Below are 20686 nucleotides of genomic sequence, written 5' to 3'. Positions count from 1 at the left end.
CAAAGCTGCGAGGCGTTATACCAGTCGTCCCATTTCAGTGAAATGGAGCCTCTTTGTGTCTCGGCCTGCTTTGTCCACCAACAATATCATTACAGCAGTTTCAACCAGCGGCTGAGTCACACCGGCCTCATGCTTTTGACCCCCCGGAATGTGCCATTGGAGACAACATGTTGATGTTCTCTCTTCTGTCTGGAGACAACACGTTGATGTTCTCTCTTCTGTCTGGAGACAACATGTTGATGTTCTCTCTTCTGTCTGGAGACAACATGTTGATGTTCTCTCTTCTGTCTGGAGACAACACGTTGATGTTCTCTCTTCTGTCTGGAGACAACACGTTGATGTTCTCTCTTCTGTCTGGAGACAACACTTTGATGTTCTCTCTTCTGTCTGGAGACAACACTTTGATGTTCTCTCTTCTGTCTGGAGACAACACTTTGATGTTCTCTCTTCTGTCTGGAGACAACATGTTGATGTTCTCTCTTCTGTCTGGAGACAACACTTTGATGTTCTCTCTTCTGTCTGGAGACAACACTTTGATGTTCTCTCTTCTGTCTGGAGACAACACGTTGATGTTCTCTCTTCTGTCTGGAGACAACATGTTGATGTTCTCTCTTCTGTCTGGAGACAACATGTTGATGTTCTCTCTTCTGTCTGGAGACAACATGTTGATGTTCTCTCTTCTGCCTGGAGACAACACGTTGATGTTCTCTCTTCTGTCTGGAGACAACATGTTGATGTTCTCTCTTCTGTCTGGAGACAACATGTTGATGTTCTCTCTTCTGTCTGGAGACAACATGTTGATGTTCTCTCTTCTGTCTGGAGACAACATGTTGATGTTCTCTCTTCTGTCTGGAGACAACATGTTGATGTTCTCTCTTCTGTCTGGAGACAACACATTGATGTTCTCTCTTCTGTCTGGAGACAACATGTTGATGTTCTCCCTTCTGTCTGGAGACAACATGTTGATGTTCTCTCTTCTGTCTGGAGACAACACGTTGATGTTCTCTCTTCTGTCTGGAGACAACATGTTGATGTTCTCTCTTCTGTCTGGAGACAACACGTTGATGTTCTCTCTTCTGTCTGGAGACAACACGTTGATGTTCTCTCTTCTGTCTGGAGACAACATGTTGATGTTCTCTCTTCTGTCTGGAGACAACACTTTGATGTTCTCTCTTCTGTCTGGAGACAACATGTTGATGTTCTCTCTTCTGTCTGGAGACAACACGTTGATGTTCTCTCTTCTGTCTGGAGACAACATGTTGATGTTCTCTCTTCTGTCTGGAGACAACACTTTGATGTTCTCTCTTCTGTCTGGAGACAACATGTTGATGTTCTCTCTTCTGTCTGGAGACAACATGTTGATGTTCTCTCTTCTGTCTGGAGACAACACGTTGATGTTCTCTCTTCTGTCTGGAGACAACACGTTGATGTTCTCTCTTCTGTCTGGAGACAACACTTTGATGTTCTCTCTTCTGTCTGGAGACAACATGTTGATGTTCTCTCTTCTGTCTGGAGACAACATGTTGATGTTCTCTCTTCTGTCTGGAGACAACACGTTGATGTTCTCTCTTCTGTCTGGAGACAACATGTTGATGTTCTCTCTTCTGTCTGGAGACAACATGTTGATGTTCTCTCTTCTGTCTGGAGACAACATGTTGATGTTCTCTCTTCTGTCTGGAGACAACATGTTGATGTTCTCTCTTCTGTCTGGAGACAACATGTTGATGTTCTCTCTTCTGTCTGGAGACAACACTTTGATGTTCTCTCTTCTGTCTGGAGACAACACGTTGATGTTCTCTCTTCTGTCTGGAGACAACATGTTGATGTTCTCTCTTCTGTCTGGAGACAACACTTTGATGTTCTCTCTTCTGTCTGGAGACAACATGTTGATGTTCTCTCTTCTGTCTGGAGACAACATGTTGATGTTCTCTCTTCTGTCTGGAGACAACACGTTGATGTTCTCTCTTCTGTCTGGAGACAACATGTTGATGTTCTCTCTTCTGTCTGGAGACAACACTTTGATGTTCTCTCTTCTGTCTGGAGACAACATGTTGATGTTCTCTCTTCTGTCTGGAGACAACATGTTGATGTTCTCTCTTCTGTCTGGAGACAACACGTTGATGTTCTCTCTTCTGTCTGGAGACAACACGTTGATGTTCTCTCTTCTGTCTGGAGACAACACTTTGATGTTCTCTCTTCTGTCTGGAGACAACATGTTGATGTTCTCTCTTCTGTCTGGAGACAACATGTTGATGTTCTCTCTTCTGTCTGGAGACAACACGTTGATGTTCTCTCTTCTGTCTGGAGACAACATGTTGATGTTCTCTCTTCTGTCTGGAGACAACATGTTGATGTTCTCTCTTCTGTCTGGAGACAACATGTTGATGTTCTCTCTTCTGTCTGGAGACAACATGTTGATGTTCTCTCTTCTGTCTGGAGACAACATGTTGATGTTCTCTCTTCTGTCTGGAGACAACACTTTGATGTTCTCTCTTCTGTCTGGAGACAACACGTTGATGTTCTCTCTTCTGTCTGGAGACAACATGTTGATGTTCTCTCTTCTGTCTGGAGACAACACTTTGATGTTCTCTCTTCTGTCTGGAGACAACATGTTGATGTTCTCTCTTCTGTCTGGAGACAACATGTTGATGTTCTCTCTTCTGTCTGGAGACAACATGTTGATGTTCTCTCTTCTGTCTGGAGACAACATGTTGATGTTCTCTCTTCTGTCTGGAGACAACATGTTGATGTTCTCTCTTCTGTCTGGAGACAACATGTTGATGTTCTCTCTTCTGTCTGGAGACAACATGTTGATGTTCTCTCTTCTGTCTGGAGACAACATGTTGATGTTCTCTCTTCTGTCTGGAGACAACACGTTGATGTTCTCTCTTCTGTCTGGAGACAACATGTTGATGTTCTGTCTTCTGTCTGGAGACAACATGTTGAGGAGGTGTGGGGATGATTGGCATGTGAGTGGATGTGCAGTTGTGCATAATGCATGGGGCCATATCGCTTACACCGTGTGTGTGTGTGTGTTCTCTCTCTCTCTCTCTCTCTCTCAGTCTGAGATGCTGCTGCAGCACCAGTCCAACCCCTGTGTGGTGAACAAGGCTAAGAAGACGCCTCTAGATCTGGCCTGCGAGTTCGGTAGACTAAAGGTGTGTGTGTGTGTGTGTGTGTGTGTGTGTGTGTGTGTGTGTGTGTGTGTGTGTGTGTGATATGTTGGCCGGATGTTGACCTCTCAGTGTGGTCCACCCACATGATGGATACGATGCAGTTTGTTTGATTACATTATGACATATTACATACTGCTGGTTTACATATGACATATTACATACTGCTGGTTTACATATGACATATTACATACTGCTGGTTTACATATGACATATTACATACTGCTGGTTGTCTAGTGGAAGCCTTTAGCCTGAATTGATTCAAGTCAAGTCAAGTCAAGTCTATTTGTATAGCACATTTCATACACAAAGGCAATTCAAAGTGCTTCACATAAAATGGTTGACACAAGAACATAAAAGAATAAAAGAAGAGAAAAAAATAGGCATTTAAAAACATCACAACAGAACTTTAAGAAAGAGCATAAAAAGTGCATTAAGTGACAGGTGCAGCAGTTACAAAAAGAGCTAAAAACTGACGGAGGACTCATTGGGTTTGCATAATAGATTAAATCTATTTTTCTATATTAAATCCCCCGACATCATGATAAGAAACATGATTACACACACATGGTTGGAAAAATGTCCATAACCTTTATAATAGTTGGACTCGAGCCTTTAGAGGCCACACATATCTCCTAAAACAGCTGTCAGCAGTTAAAAGCGACGGTAAACATAAAAGTCTTTAGTCTATTTTTAAAAGTGAGTAAAGTTGGGGCAGATCTGAGGTCTTCAGGCAGTTTGTTCCAGCTAGCAGAAGCATAGTGGGTAAATGCAGCCTTCCCATGATTTGATTTGATCCTAAGTAGTAAGCCGGACCCTGCTAACCTGAGAGGTCTAGACAGTTCGTAGCGTGGGAGCAATTCAGCGATGTATTTTGGGCCTAGGCCGTTAAGTGATTTGTAGACTAGTAACAGTATTTTAAAATCTATTCTATGACACACTGGCAAGCAGTGTAAGGACCTAAGAACTGGAGTAATATGATCAGCTTTCTTAGTCTTTGTTAGAACTCTAGCAGCAGCATTCTGAATGAGCTGGAGTTGTCTAAGTTATTTTTTGGAGAGGCCAGAGAAAAGGCTATTGCAATAGTCTAACCTACTATAGATGAAGGCGTGAATTAGTTTTTCTAGATCCTGTCTGGACATGTAGCCCCTAATTCTTGCTATATTTCTAAGATGATAAAAAGCTGATTTTCTGACTTAATGTGGGAGTTAAAGTTGAGATCGGAATCAATTATAATGCCAAGATTTTTAACTTGATCCTTTGGCTTCAGGGATCGTGCAGTGATTTTAAGCCTTTGTTCTTTGGGACCGAAGACAATCACCTCTGTTTTGTCTTTGTTTAGCTGGAGGAAATTCTGACACATCCAGTTATTTATTTGGTCAATGCACTGGCACAGTGAGTCTATGGGGGCATAGTCACCTGAGGAAAGAGTTATATATATATCTAAGGGAGAGTTATATATATATCTAAGGGCCTGTGTCAACCTAGCGTCTTTTCCTCAGGTCCAGCGTCTTTTTTCAGTTGTTTCCAATAGGGGGAGAGCGTATGCGGGCGCACACGGATGTCTAGAGAAAGTGCGCTGCGCCCAGCGTCTATTTTCAGAGCGCTCCAGCGTTTTTGCGCGCCCGAGTCTTTTTTGCACGCGCCCAGCGCTTCCAGCTGAAAATATTTTAACTTTTCAGAAAGGCGCTGGTGTCGGGTGCTCCTTTTCAGGCAACTAATCATGGAGAAACTATCGCAACAGAGACAGAAAGGCTAAATTGTGGGAGCACATTGACGACTAGACACTTAATATTTCTGCTGAGTGTTGAGCTAAATCACTGTATGTGTGTTGTTTGCTAATGTTAGCTGTCAGCTATCAAGCTAGCTACCGCACTGAACGTTACTTTCAGACTGCTTCCTTGCATATTGTGCGCTGAGATCAGCGCTTCCCAGCGTACTTCCAGCATTTAACGGTCAGAAAAAGACGCTAGATGGACACACGCCCTAATGCAACATATTGATTGCATTTTGATTTTCATGTTATCATCATAATCATCCTGGGTTTCAATGTCCCCTAAAGCAGGGGTGTCAATTCAAACATATGGCCCGCAGGCCAGAAGCGGCGCGCCAAAGGGCCCAGTCCGGCCCACAAGATGACTTTGTGAAAATTGCATTGAGAAGTCCTTTGTTCCAATTTTTCAATCAAATGCAATGTTATTCCTGACTTGTCCACTGGGGGTTGTGCTGTCCTAATAGAGTCAAAGTCACGCCCACTTCCGGGTTATGCATATGGGCCACGTCGCTAGCTTGATCAATAATCATAACAAGGCGTCCGGGTAGTGTAGTGGTAGATTCCCTGCCTACCAACACGAGGGTCGCAGGTTTGCGTGCCCGTGTTACCTCCGGCTTAGTCTCAACGCCAGACCCATGAGAGTTCTTACGCTGATACACTACGTTACTGCATGCTGCAGAGCTCTCTCTGGGTCTGGGACACTTTCCCTCAGAGGGCTGGTTATGGGAGGGAACCGTTCACTTGGCCAGTAATATGCCAGTGGTGGATTCAGTCCTCTCCAATCAGTAACGACTTTGCGATCAGACAACACGGGAGGCGCAGCCCATTTTTCGAACCGCTCTCTCATCGGTGCTACAACCTGTCACTCATTCAATTTCAACCCGCCTTCAAAAACCAGCAGTGGCTGTTAACTGGCACAGACTCACTTATATAGTATGTGGAGCGCAGCGATTCAACGTAATATTTGAGTCTGGGGAGAGACTACCTCCGGCTTGGTCAGGCGTCCATACAGGCACGATTGGCTGTGTCTGCGGGTGGGAAGACACATTAAGGGTATGTGTCCTGGTCGCTGCACTAGTGTAGATAAATAATCCTGTTCATTACTACTCCAGGAAGATAGAGGGCGCTGTGAACTGCAGACACAGTGTCTGGGCGGAGCCTAGACCAAAGGTTATAAAGAAGTAAGACATCCTTTGTTCGGGGTCATTTGCCATCTTAAGGAAGTAGTGAGAGCAGGCAGTGATCCGGATCCGTGTGTGGACTTTTGTTTTGTAAATAAACTATGTTACAATTTACTCTCTAGTAAATGGACTTATTTAAAAGGTTAAAACGAAATATCTCACCACAGTTTGGTTGCCGAAACCCGTGTCGAGGGGGGAAGTATAGTGATATAGTTGGGCAGGTTTGGGGCCATTGTTTCACGTCGGACCTGAATTCCTGTGGAGCGCGCAAATCAACAACAACACAGGCAGAGCAGGCCGGCGAGAAGCAAATGGGAAGCCAAGGTGAGTTGTAATTTGATTATTTAGAAATACAAAAGTCTAAGTGTGTTGTGTGTTAAATGTGCCCAATAGATGATTGGTTACCGAATGATTAAAAGAGCATAAAGAATAGCGTGGAAGAAAGATCGCTATGTTGCTATTGGGAAATTTGATTAAGAGGCAAGTTGGAGCCTCAAGGATCCACTAGGTGGAAATCATTTAAACATTATAAGGTAACTGAGTTCGGTAACTAATCATATTATTGATGTAACAGATATTCTGCTGCTGATTGTGTAGGCCTACCAGTGAGAGAGAATTAAGAACCTAGGTAAATAAATAAAATCCTTAGAGGCTGTGCGGGAGGGGGGACGATCCTTTGTTCAGTAGTCTCTTAAAACAGACTGTTTCATCTACTTCTGGCGAATGCAGCTATACACATATGGTGGAAGCATTTGACCGTTAGATGGGGTTTTTATCAGAAGCAGAATCGTTCACAATGTGTGTGAATGAGACCTTAGAGGCCTGTAAAGTTTATGCTCTAGAGATAAAGACCTGAGAAAGCCAACTTGTCTGTTCTGGGAGACTATATATGTAAGTACAATAGTTAGCAGTGGCTAATGTGCTAACAAGGAATCGGAAGTCGCATTGGCGACCCATGAGACCACAGTAAATCCTTAGAGGAAGCGGAGTAAATGCTTTGAAGTCGCCGGATTTCCCCCGGTTGGAATATAATTAGCGCTATATAAATAAATAAGTAATAAAACGTACGTTAGTCATCCAGTGACTGAATTAGCTAGCAAATAAAAAGTGTATGGTAAGGAATGTTGAATGGAGTTTTATGTGAGAAACGGTAAGCTTAAAAGCTGGCCGCTCTGAGATAGTGGCACTCAGGAGATGTTGCATATTACTGAAATGAAAAGAGACGCAGTACCAGTTGTGGTTGCACAAATTTAATAAGACGATGCTTCTAAGTGTGAATGCTATTCAGTTGCTGGGATGAACAATGGTAGCAGAATTTGTTGCATGTGGCTGTGTTGTCTTACCGCGGTTGTTTGTTAAATCGGCTTGTATGAAAGAAAATTATTGACTATCACATCAATAGTTTCTATCCTCAGCTGGGGCTTAATAATTAGGGAATTAATTTATAAGCCAGCAGCTGCTTTACGCCGGTTGTTTATTGTGTGAGTTGGGGAGCACATGGCTGTCGGCCATTTTGAGTGTTGTTCACAAAGACAAAGGGACTTGTAGTCTTTGTGTGTGAATGAATGTACTGCATGTGTAAAACTACAAATATTTTACTCAAACGTGATTAGAAGTAAAGCACATGATTGTATAGTAAATAAGCAACTTGGTAAAATAAAGTAGAATTAGGGGAAACTTTGCTGTGTAATAACCTATTTGTGTAATTTTCAGAAATGGAGTTGAGAAATCAAGATAAGAAAATCCTGCCTATCCAAGAAATGATGAATCTGCATGGGCTCATGGCAGCAGAAAAGACAACTGAGTGGTCTTATTGGACACAGGGTTCATGGCCAGCTATGGGCACTTTTGAGAAAGCGAAATTAAATGCAGTGTTAGAACAATTATCTCTTAAACAATTGGATGACCAGGCCCGAAGGGAACATGAAATAGTATACAATTTATGGGCTGCTCAGATCGCCAAAAGACAAGCAGAGGAATTCTTAGTACAAGCTATGCGTCAATTACAGATAGTTAAACATGAGAGTGTAGAATTATTGACAGGAGAGGAGAAAATAAGTATAACTGAGGCATTTGTGAATACAAAGCAAACAGAAATTGCAACAAAAGGAAGGAGAGAAGGATTTCACAGGAAGCCACCTCACCCCCGCTCCCTTCAGGTAAATAGAGGGAGGAGGGGTGGGCAACAGGGCCAACATGAGATAGGAGGAGGCAGTGAATGTGCCGGCCTTTATATTCAGAGTCCGAATAGGGGAGTATGCAGAAAGCAAGATAGATGTTTTGTTTGTGGGAATCCTACACACTGGGCCCGAAATTGTCCAGATAATCCTTACAATGTGCAGGCTCCTTGAAGAATAAGAGTACAGAATGACTCCAGTTGGGTAAAAGGACTTAGTTATTTAACATAGTGACAATGCATCTCATCCCTTCTTCCTAAACAGAGATAAGAAGAGTTGAAGTAGGGGTGAGGTGGTAGAGAACAATAACATTGAGTGAGACTTTGAGATGGTAAGATTTCAGGTGGAGAGCAAAATGAAAATTTGGTTGGGAATAAATAACACAGAATTGTCTAATTATGGTAATATCAATATCCATAATTTGAGTTGAATTTCAGATTCTTCCAATTTATGTTGCCAATTAGAATTAGAGACAAGGTGAAGGCTATAAATATAAACAACACGATGAACCTCATTTCAGATGAAGTCATTGTGGGTTAGAAATCCTTTGTTAGTATTTTATTGTGTTACACTGCTTTATGAAGATCCATATTTAACTTTGCTGAAAGTTGAGAAGAAGAGAAAATGAATTGTCTACCGTGATTAAGTCACAAGTAAATAAAGCACTATGTTCTTTTATTTCAGACGGAGTCCAGCTGAACTGGAGAAAATGAGAGCACAGAAAATTAAGTAATAAATGAAAATGGGATATCTATGCTAGGGGTTAACATATTTTGTGTGTGTTTCAGAAACGGAACCATGGGCTGCAGGAAGGGAATCAAGTTGTTCTGGAATGGGAGGAAGAGAGGAGGCAGTTGTTGTGTGCAGGAAAATTGTACATTATGAAGGGTATTAATGTTGGTTTTAACATTTCAGAAACAGGCCGAGATGAGATGGAGGTGCTGGAATTAAAAAAAAAAAACACAGTATGAAGAACTGATAAGTTTCAAGCAAATGTAGACATTTACACAATGTTGTCATGTCATGTGAATTTCTGAGACTTAACAGGGCAATGGGAGGGGAACTTAATAATCTAATCTAAATGCTAATTTTCTTACAGGGGATGACGTCCTGTAACCTGGGGAGCCGGTTATGTCATGTAAATCTCTTAGGGGGAACCACAACATTACTTTACTTGCAGGAAGGAAGAAAAGCTGTTATTCCTAATTTAATATGTTCCTTTAGGTCGGACATGTGGTGATTAACAAATCTATTAGTGGGGAAATTAAACATCTGAATTAAAGGTTAATTTCACAGAATGAGCAAGAGCGCTCACTACAGGATGTGAAAGCGATTGGTCCCCAGTAGGTGTGAGTATGCAAAAGGGAGTCAACACTAACCAAGCATTTGGCTAAAAAGAGGAGAGTGGGCTTTGTTTCAAAGAAAAACCTGCAGTGCAAGCTTTTGGTTACAGGAGAAGAAAAAGCAAGGCCAGTTCATGTTAATCTGTTATATCAATGGGTGTCATTTAAGAATGATGTGCAGGGACAATTAACTCTTATCTTTCAGATACCAAGAAGGAGGGGAAGCAGTGCTTATGTGGAGAGCTTTTAGTCAGTGCTTCAGCATAATAAAGCGTGGACAGCGGGTAATCATTCAAACCAACAGAATTTGGTACTACCATTTTCCTTTCACAGCAAACAGTTGATAAAAGAATTGGAAGTAATGCTGATCAAAGGCTTTTATTGCAGCAAAAGTGATTGAAATGCTAATTTGAAGACCGAGAAGAGCCGTCTGTCTGTCATTGTAAACAGGGTTTGAAGAACAAAATTTGAATGTGAACTCCACATTGGGTAAACTCCAACTAAATTAAAATGTATTGGTTAAGTAATATTCAGTCTAATTTTATTTCGTTATAAGGAAGTGTGGAGGTTTGCAGATGGAGAAAATAATCTTGCTTTTTAAAAGTGTAAATTGTCATTAATCTGTATGCTTGTCTGTTATACAGAGATGGACAATGGAGTGAAAATCTGGAAGCGATTTTCAGAGGGGGGAAGGAAGCGGAGAATAATGAGAATAATGAAGAGTTCGGAGTTCAGACTTGTGACTGTGTGTATGAGAGGGAAAGGGACGGACTTGACATTTTCGGACTGACTAGGAGAGAATTTTATTTGTTATAGAATCTAAGTGAGCTCAATAGATAGAGAATGGTTATTTGTGTTATTTGTTGTGTGATTAATTGTTTACAGGATCAGAAAGTAAGGTAAGTATGACATGTGGACTTATGGGAACAGCTGAAATACTGCATGAATTAATATACTAACCAAACTAACTAATTCATAACTAATTATGAAAGTTGGGTGTTACAATAACCAAAAATGTATTGGGAATCGCCATGGAGAGGAATCGAGAGCAGGTAATCTTGAAAAGGAATCAATTTAAGAGGTGAGATGAATCATTCTTTATACAAATTATGCTGTTAATGTCAATTGAACTGAAATGAGAATCCTGAAGATCCATGTTTGTGTGGTGCCATGTAAATAATTTAAGTTATGTTTGTGTCTTTACAGAGAAGGAAGTGGAGACGGAGGATACAAAGAGCCAAAGAGGAGGGTTCGAGGCAACAGATAGGAAATGACTCATTGATGGGACACTGGACAATTAATATTTGAACATGTGTGATACAATCAATGAATATAGCAATTAATAATATGAAAATATAGGAAAATAGTTTGGTGAGTATGAAAATGCAGGGAGTACAAATTTAAATGTTGAAATAATGAGGGAAATTGTCCAGTGTTGCAGAAAGAGTCGCCAATGATAAGTTGAGTACAAAGTGGCACATTTGTATAATGGTTCTTGTTGAATAATCTTCAGCTATTTGCAATTGTAGTAGTGTTATTGTTTTAGTTTAATGCTGAGATACTGTGTGATTTTAAGCGAACATGTGCAATCTGGAGTGTGCAGTATTTTGAGATGAATTGGCAAGTTGAAAATTCAATACAGGTTTCTAAAGCACGGCCCTGAGGCCGAATGAGGTTTGTGGACAGATTTTGAGTGGTCCTTGGTTTGTCTCTCAAAATATACTAAATGTGGCCTCACATTGATTAATAAGCCAGTTTACTTTGCAATTTTCCCTCACCTAATGCTAACCCTATCATCATACAGGTTGTCTAAGCCAAGTAGAAACAGCGTATGCAAAACAGAAACAAATAATGTGGAACGTGAGGAAAGAGGGGGTTTGATCTGATCACACAGCAGTTAAGCTTTTGTGTTGTTAGACCAATAAATTATCAAATACCCAATAAAATAAATTGTAAAATGGATGGCTTTTGAGCCAAACTTACAGCTGCCATGAAGTCTTGGTTATGTGAAATCCTTGACAATGAACATAGTGTTATGGAAAGTACTGGAAAATCCTTGAATTTAATTTTGTAATGTCTGCATGAACGCTGGTTATAATGAATATGATTAACACTCTTATCCCCTGTAGGGTTAGATCAACAGAGGAGGGAGCAGTTAATTCGGAATAGAAGATAATTAGAATTATAGCAAATAATAAAATAAATATAAGAAGGAAACCCTGCATAGAACATACAATACGATTATTGAGTTTATCTGGATGAAAAATGCAATCAAAATTAAACAATAGCAGGACTGTTGAGATAAACTGATGTATGTAAAAGGAGAACTAAGATTAGATTTTCTGTTTCAGGAAAACCAGGAACATCGAGGGAGACATCGAGTTCAAGACAAAGGAACATTTCAATAAAACAGACAGTTTAGCAGTGAGAAAGGATATTGATTTAATGAATGAAGTGGAATGGAGGGAGTGTGTGTGAATAGCAAGTAGGTGGAGCCAATGAAGACGACCCAACGCGAGGACGAAGAAGAAATAAAACTGCCACAAGAATCCTGCACTCCCTAATTGAATTCAGAAACATATGCCAAATAATTGATAGTGAACTATAAACCTTGAAAGCTGTTAAGTGTAATAATATGTACTGTAAATGATTGAATTGAATATATGTTGTGTCTAGTACTAGAGTATGTAACTAATTAATTCTAGAAGTATTGTATAAAAGGCCTATTATAATATAGTATAAACATTATTATTATATAATAAGCATCATCATAGATTTTTGGTATCGCTGGTAGGCTAGGTTATGCACAGGCTTTTTAAGTGAGTGGTTCTATAAAAGTAGAAGCTCGCAGAGGCCTTTCCCTACTTCGAAGGAAAGCAAATGGAAAAAGTAGGTTTACCTCTGCATGTGAATAAGCTGTTAAAAGTCACCGCACTCAGTGCAGAGCTGTGTGCAGGGTGGTTCATAGCATGGTTCCCGGGTCATTTGATTCATAGAAGTGGTTTGGACTTTGTGGATTATGTGATCTGGGAAAGGGCTGCGTTGTGGACCTGCTTGTGCGCATCTCTGGATGGGGTGAGATGTCAAAATGTTGATGATGTATGCTGATAGACAAAAGTTGCAAAACCAAAAAGCAACTTTATAATAAATCCCTCAGTTAAGTTTTTCCTTATAAGGAAAAAAAGGAGGGAACTGTAGATAAATAATCCTGTTCATTACTACTCCAGGAAGATAGAGGGCGCTGTGAACTGCAGACACAGTGTCTGGGCGGAGCCTAGACCAAAGGTTATAAAGAAGTAAGACATCCTTTGTTCGGGGTCATTTGCCATCTTAAGGAAGTAGTGAGAGCAGGCAGTGATCCGGATCCGTGTGTGGACTTTTGTTTTGTAAATAAACTATGTTACAATTTACTCTCTAGTAAATGGACTTATTTAAAAGGTTAAAACGAAATATCTCACCACACTAGCGCCTCCTCTGGTCGGTGCCTGTTTGGGGCGGAAGGGAACTGGTGGGAATATCCCACGTGCTACATCCTGCCGGTGAAGCTCCCAATTTGTTATGACTTTTACTATAGATGGAATATATCGCGGAAGATATTAATAATGTAGTGACACATCCTTCGAGAAACTGACTATATAATAATGAAGATGTGCCAACTTTGACAACGTGGTGTTCAGTATTTTAAAAGCACAGCTGTTGTTTTTTAAGTTCCTGAAAACTTGCCCTTTTGGAGATACGTGGTTTTCGCTAGAGCGTCGGATGACTTATGTTGTACTGTATTTTTAGTATCTTGTGTGTCTTGTAAGCCCATGTGGGCTGGGGGCACTGTCAAGTGCATGACACAATGAATCAAACAAATCAATCAATCAATCAATCATATACCATTAAAGCTGTAATTCCTGCCCTGATTATGCCAGGTGTGTCTGTTTTCACCCCTTACTCCTGTCTGTTGTGTCCTCTTCAGGTGGCCCAGTTGCTGCTGGGCAGTAACATGGTGGCCGCTCTGTTAGAGGGGGAGGCAGCCCCGGGTTTGGACTCTGTCTCCACCACCCCCCTCCACCTGGCAGCCAGGAACGGACACAAAGAGATCATCTGGTAGGGGTCAGAGCCAGGGTCACTGGTGAAAACCATTCTGATCATGTGACCTCATACTGTCTCGCTCTACGTATCATCAGTCTGGACCTCCAGCCGTCCACATCGATTTCAGTGGGTGGGAGTACTTGCCTTGACAGACAACTCCTTCAGCCAATCAGCGTTGTCAAATCTAATCCAAATCCACTCGGAAGAACGGCGAAAACGTCTTTTCCACCAAGAAACTCTGCTGGTGTTTATTTGTTGTTATCGAGTCTATTTATGCAATAGCTGCACTTATGGCTAACGTTGACGTTGCCGCTCGTTGTTTCTGGAGATGTCATACTGCCAGTGGCATCCTCGATTGGCCAACTACGAGACAGGTCCCCGATTGGCCCATGGACTTTGTAATTCCTAGAAATTGCTGGGGGCGGGAGGGAGTTCAGAGTGATCCGCAGAACCAAACGAAATGAGTTCACGTGATCAGAATGGTTTACCGTTTACTGTTGATTCTTTTTTTATTTGTTTATTATGCTATTACAGATACAGGCTTCATGAACAACATTCAGAGAGCCTAGCATTGATCTGCAGCTACTCATAAATACATGGATATGTGAGACTGATTAAATCCTTGAGTTTTAGGGTCTCGTGCTGAGGAGGTGTTTGTTCAGTCTCTTCTTGAAGGCATGAACACTGCTTGATGTAATGTCTCCAACAACTGCGGGGGGAAGGCTGTTCCATGTTGCTATGGCAGAGTGGAGAAAGCTCCTGTCCAGGCATTTGGTGTTTGCCCTGGGCAGTGACAGGCCATGGTTGGGTGTCTGTCCTGGGCAGTGACAGGGCATGGTTGGGTGTTTGTCCTGGGCAGTGACAGGGCATGGTTGGGTGTCTGTCCTGGGCAGTGATGGGGCATGGTTGGGTGTCTGTCCTGGGCAGTGACAGGCCATGGTTGGGTGTCTGTCCTGGGCAGTGACAGGGCATGGTTGGGTGTCTGTCCTGGGCAGTGACAGGGCATGGTTGGGTGTTTGTCCTGGGCAGTGACAGGGCATGGTTGGGTGTTTGCAGGGCATGGTTGGGTGTCTGTCCTGGGCAGTGACAGGGCATGGTTGGGTGTCTGTCCTGGGCAGTGACAGGGCATGGTTGGGTGGGAGCCTCCGGGTGGTTCAACCTGGGACATGAGCGGGGGGTAGCAGCGCTTTCAGGTCTGGCGGGCACTTGGTAGTGTGAAAAGAACAGTTGTTGCAGCAACTGTTCTGCGATGGCTCAACTTGGTGATGGCAAAATCCTTATGGGCAGAGTCCTCATCCACACCTATGATCTTAATTGCCTTTTTCTGGATATTATCCAGCTGCCTGAGAGTTGTTTGTGAGGCGTTCATCCAGGCAAGGCAGGAGTACTCCATGATGCTTCTGACCTGGGTTTTGTAGATGTTGGCTCGGCCTCTAGGATCAAGCTTGTTGGCCAACCTCCGCATTGCTCCGAGACATTGTCCAGCACGTTTACAGATGTTCGAAATATTGTGTTGAAATCCTCACATGGATACTTCATGTCTACCTGTCATCTTCCCAACTGACATCTTTCATCTGCCTAAACTACAATAGTGTTTTGCACTGTGTTTTGGTGGATGCATCATGCGTGTTGTTGCAGCAGCATGATGAAGAAAAAGAACAGATGATTGTAATAAATTAAGCGGTGATTGCAATCAAATGACTAACACAGCCGATCAGCTGTGTGTATTGTAAAGTGTCATATTGGGAGGAGTTAGGAAATGCATGTGGCATCATGAGAATTATGAATACTACTACTACTATTGCTATTGAATTACTATTACTATGATTGCATTTTTACAGAATCACTTTTTCCTTTAGGTAGCCCCAGAAAGCTAAACCGACTTCATGTCATGGCTCAATGTGTGAGCCATGACACGTGTGTAAGTGTGTAAGTACGTATGTATGTGTGTTTATGTCAGCAAGTCAGTGTAAGTATTTATGTAGGCAGCCAAGCAGCTCCACCCTGCTTGTTAATGATTGCCATCCTCCCTAAGTCATAATATTCCCCATGCAAAAACCCTGTCCTTCCTCCACTCCCATTGTCCTGACCTGGAATGTGGATGTAGCCATGAGGCTACGACACAAACACAACCTGGGAACATCTCAATTTGAAGGGATTCACATCTCCACTAACTTAACACATCTGTCTCACTCTCTCCACTAACTTAACACATCACTGTCTCACTCTCTCCACTAACTTAACACATCACTGTCTCACACTCCACTAACTTAACACATCACTGTCTCACTCTCTCCACTAACTTAACACATCACTGTCTCACTCTCTCCACTAACTTAACACATCACTGTCTCACACTCCACTAACTTAACACATCACTGTCTCACTCTCTCCACTAACTTAACACATCACTGTCTCACTCTCTCCACTAACTTAACACATCACTGTCTCACTCTCTCCACTAACTTAACACATCACTGTCTCACTACTCTCTCCACTAACTTAACACATCACTGTCTCACTCTCTCCACTAACTTAACACATCACTGTCTCACTCTCTCCACTAACTTAACACATCGCTGTCTCACTCTCTCCACTAACTTAACACATCGCTGTCTCACTCTCTCCACTAACTTAACACATCACTGTCTCACTCTCTCCACTAACTTAACACATCACTGTCTCACTCTCTCCACTAACTTACCACATCACTGTCTCACTCTCTCCACTAACTTAACACATCACCGTCGCACTCTCTCCACTAACTTAACACATCACTGTCTCACTCTCTCCACTAACTTAACACATCACTGTCTTACTCTCTCCACTAACTTAACACATCACTGTCTCACTCTCTCCACTAACTTAACACATCACTGTCTCACTCTCTCCACTAACTTACCACATCACTGTCTCACTCTCTCCACTAACTTACCACATCACTGTCTCACTCTCTCCACTAACTTAACACATCACTGTCTCACTCTCTCCACTAACTTAACACATCACTGTCTCACTCTCTCCACTAACTTAACACATCACTGTCTCACTCTCTCCACTAACTTAACACATCACTCTCTCACTCTCTCCACTAACTTAACACATCACTGTCTCACTCTCTCCACTAACTTAACACATCACTGTCTCACTCTCTCCACTGTAATTGGAGAGTACAGTCCAAGTCGTGTCACGAGTCCTCAAAATGAGTCCTGGACTCGACTACTACAGCACTGGCTGGGACCCTCTGAACATTCAGAACCACTCCTCCTGGACCCCCTCCTGCACCACCTCCTGGACCGCTGTGTAGAGTGGATACCATACCATCAGCATTCCAACATCTGGACCTCTCACAGAGCTGGAAAAATATATTTGTTACTGTGTGTGTGTGTGTGTGTGTGTGTGTGTCTGTGTGTGTGTGTGTGTGTGTGTGGGGGAGGGGGGTGGATGGGGAGTGCATAGGACTTAATGAGATGTTGCAGATGCCAGTAACAGTGGAACGGATGGATCTGTTTCGCTCCATATGAGTGTTTCTGTCTCTCATTTCCCAGGTTGCTGCTTAAAGCTGGTATTGACATCAACAGAGCCACCAAGGCTGGGACCTCGCTGCACGAGGCCGCCCTCTACGGCAAGACTGAAGTAGTGCGGCTGCTGCTGGATGTGAGTAAAGACTGCTTTGGACCTTGGGTCAAGCCCATTGACATATATATATATAATGGACCAACGGAGCTCATTGACTTTGACACAGCAAAATGAAGCTCACTTCCGGATATTGTTTGATTTCGTTTGATTGGTTGAATGAAGTAATGCTACACGGAAGTACGAGGAGAGGGGGCGGCTGCCCCTAGTGGCTGCCGGGGGAGTTTCCGAATTGCACTGAATGACCAAATTGATTTAACTTTTAACCATTTCGAGTAACACTGTTTCCATACGGACCCCCAGCGTTGGTTAGTTGTTTATAACGTGACTATATTTATAACGTTATAACGTACTCCGGTTTCTGGGCTGAATCCAATGGTCTGAATGTCTGAATACAGAGAAGGCTTACCTCTCTCTCCGTTAACGGAGAGAGAGGTCTCCTCCGAGCAGTCTCCTCGCTCCGAGAGAGAGAGAGAGAGAGGAAAAGACCTGCTGCAGATGTCAGAAGTCTGCAGGAACCTGAGTCTCTCCATTCGTATAACTGAGACCATGTCCATCAACCCAGTCAAATATTTTGGCCCAGAATCCCGTTAGTGAAGGGCAGAACCAGAAGGCATGAGATAGTGTGTGCCCTCTGACTGTGTGCACCTGACACCCGTCACACAGTGGTGAGACAGAAGGAGAGATCTTGTGTAACTTGTGCTTGGAGTAGGGCTGGGTCGGTTTGAAAATTTTAAAACCGGTTCGATATTGCCGTCTAAACCGGATCGAACCGGTATACCGATTTTTTTTGTAATTATTATTTTTTTTATTTTTTTTAAGCAGGGCTCCCGAGTGTGGCCCATAACTGTCTGTAGTGCAACTTCAGTCCACCTGATACCTCTAAGCTGGTATTGTCAACCAGCAATGATACTGAATAAAAAGAAGCAGCACACCTGTGTAACAAACACACCCTGTATTTATTTCTCATAACTATTCAGCTTAACTTTTCTTCAAACATCAACATAATAAACAAAATAAGACTTTTGCATACTAGTGCAACTTGAGAAGAGGCTAATACGAACAATAGTGCAATCAGAATGGACTGGCAAAAAAAATATATATATATAGGTTTTTTCGGTTCGCACGTGATCAAACCGGTTTGGGCTCGTACACCGAACCGAACCGGTAAAACCGGAAATCGACCCATGCCTAGCTTGGAGTAGTGAAGATGGTGAGCGACTTTAAATTGGATCAGCTGGTGTGTCTGCTATCAACTGAGCAGAGTTGTACAACAGACAGATTCCTTTCCCATATAATGTCAGATAAATCAGTACCAAGTTCCCCCTGCCACGCTTCTCCAATCAGCCAGGGTAATGTTTGTTTCCACTCGGATATGTCATCACAGACTTGAGCTCGTCTTTAAAGGGAACGGGAGATGACACGCGTGATTGGTTGTTGAATTCACGTTACTCCCAAAACACTTAGGAAAAAAACGTAGGAAATGACTTGGACACGCCTCCAACTGGCGTTAATTGCCACTGATGCCCCGCAATATGCGAGATATGGGCCTCAGTGTTGTAACAGTAATGAACCTTGATCCATGTCTCAAAACATGTTATATACTGTGTATAAATATGCCATGTTGGGTCCTTGAATTTGAGGGAATTGGGCCTGGAAAGGCCTTGACAATTCCTTGACTTGGATGTTTAAGAAGGTGTGGGAACCCTGAGTCTAGTTTGAGTCTTTGTCCACATCTCGGCCTTGAGGATCTACAGGAAAACATCACTTTTGTAACAGATGGCGCTTCTCAGTTGCTCATGTTATTCTTTAATCTAGGAGCAAGGCGTTGCTGCGGAGGGAGGTTGTTATTGTAAAAGTTGTACGGTGTGTCTCTCTCCAGGCGAGCATCAATGTGAACATGCGCAACACGTACAACCAGACGGCTCTGGACATCGTCAACCAGTTCACCACCTCCACCGCCAGCAAGGAAATCAAACAAATGCTGAGAGGTCAGGAGGAGAAGCCTAGCATTCTGGGATTGAAGTTATTTATGCCTCCCAGTGACCTGGATTGCGTCATGTCTCTCTCTTCTCTTCCTCTTTCTGTGTAGAAGCATCGAGTTCTCTCCAGGTCCGTGCGGTGAAGGACTACTGGAACCTCCACGACCCCACCGCCCTCAACCTCCGGGCTGGAGACCTCATTATGGTATGTGTGTGTGTGTGTGTGTGTACGTGTGTGTGTGTGTGTAAGCGCGTATATATTTCCACATAAACTTTTTTTTTATCATATTTTATTCAGTAAGTACTAGTACACAGTAATGTTTTTAAATAACCAGGCGAATTATGTATGTTTTTATGCCTCCGCCGGCGATAGCCAGGCCGGAGGCATTATGGTTTCGGGTTGTCCGTACGTACGTCCGTCCGATGTTCATTAACACGATATCTGAGGAACGCCTTGACGGAATTTAACCAAATTTGCCTCAAACATCCACTTGGACTCCAGGATGAACTGATTACATTTTAGTTGTCAAATGTCAAAGTTCAAGGTCACTGTGACCTCAGGAAGGCCATTTCCAAGCTCGTTAATGTGATATCTGAGGAACGCCTTGACGGAATTTCTTCCAATTTGGCTCAAACGTCGATCAATCTATTACACCCCAACGCCTCAACCATCTGAACAACCAATCACAATTTATCTCGGGTCTCTGTTTGCAGGTGCGCAAGACAATTGCAAAGTCCATCACACTGGGCAAATCTTAGCATGAACCTAAAATGGCTAAAGAATGTAAGAAACGCAAATATAGCGAGGAATGTCATTTAAAAAAGCCTGGGAAGTCTGGGTTTGGGAAAATGCATGCGTCTGTCAAGTCAAGTCAAGTCTATTTATATAGCCCTAATTCACAAGCATGTCTCAGAGGGCTTCACAGAAAGTATGTCTAGCTGATTCTAGCTGACACAACAGTAACAAGAATATACAGAATAAAGATAACATTTGAACAATTGATAATATAGAAAATATAGAAATGAAGAGAGAGCAGAGGAGAGAGCAGGAGAAGGGGGAAGAGCAGGGGGAATGTGAGAGAGTGATGGGGTGGGGAGGGAATGGGAGATGTTGGAGGGTATAGGAGGTGGGGAAGGAGCAAGAGGAGAGAGCAGGAGAGGGGAAGGGGGGGGGGGGTGTGGGGGAGAAGAGAGCAGGGGGAGGGAGGAGGTGGGGAGAGAATGAGAAATATAGACGCACATCTTGCAAACGGACATATGTCAATTTCTAAGCAACCAAACTATGCCTAATTTAATTGGCTGCAAGCCTTTAGTAGTGAGTCCTTTTGCCAAATAGGCAC

General features: G+C 42.7%; 1 protein-coding gene across 1 annotated transcript in view; it reads left to right on the top strand.

The window, feature by feature from the left end:
- LOC310774998 (caskin-2-like) overlaps positions 1-20686 on the top strand; it is a gene marked incomplete at both ends in the record, with an annotated part of 69504 nt that overhangs the window by 24176 nt on the left and 24642 nt on the right. Inside the window, 5 exons of the mRNA XM_083635076.1 lie at positions 3063-3158; positions 13613-13743; positions 17277-17385; positions 19247-19355; positions 19457-19551. Of these exons, the coding sequence (XP_083491202.1) occupies positions 3063-3158; positions 13613-13743; positions 17277-17385; positions 19247-19355; positions 19457-19551 (540 nt within the window). The remainder of the gene's footprint in view (positions 1-3062; positions 3159-13612; positions 13744-17276; positions 17386-19246; positions 19356-19456; positions 19552-20686) is intronic.

This window comes from Poromitra crassiceps (assembly GCF_964638095.1).
Source record: "Poromitra crassiceps genome assembly, chromosome: 4".
Classification (NCBI taxonomy): domain Eukaryota; kingdom Metazoa; phylum Chordata; class Actinopteri; order Beryciformes; family Melamphaidae; genus Poromitra; species Poromitra crassiceps.
Note: the sequence above shows the minus strand (reverse complement) of the source record. Positions and strands in the feature narration are given on the sequence as shown.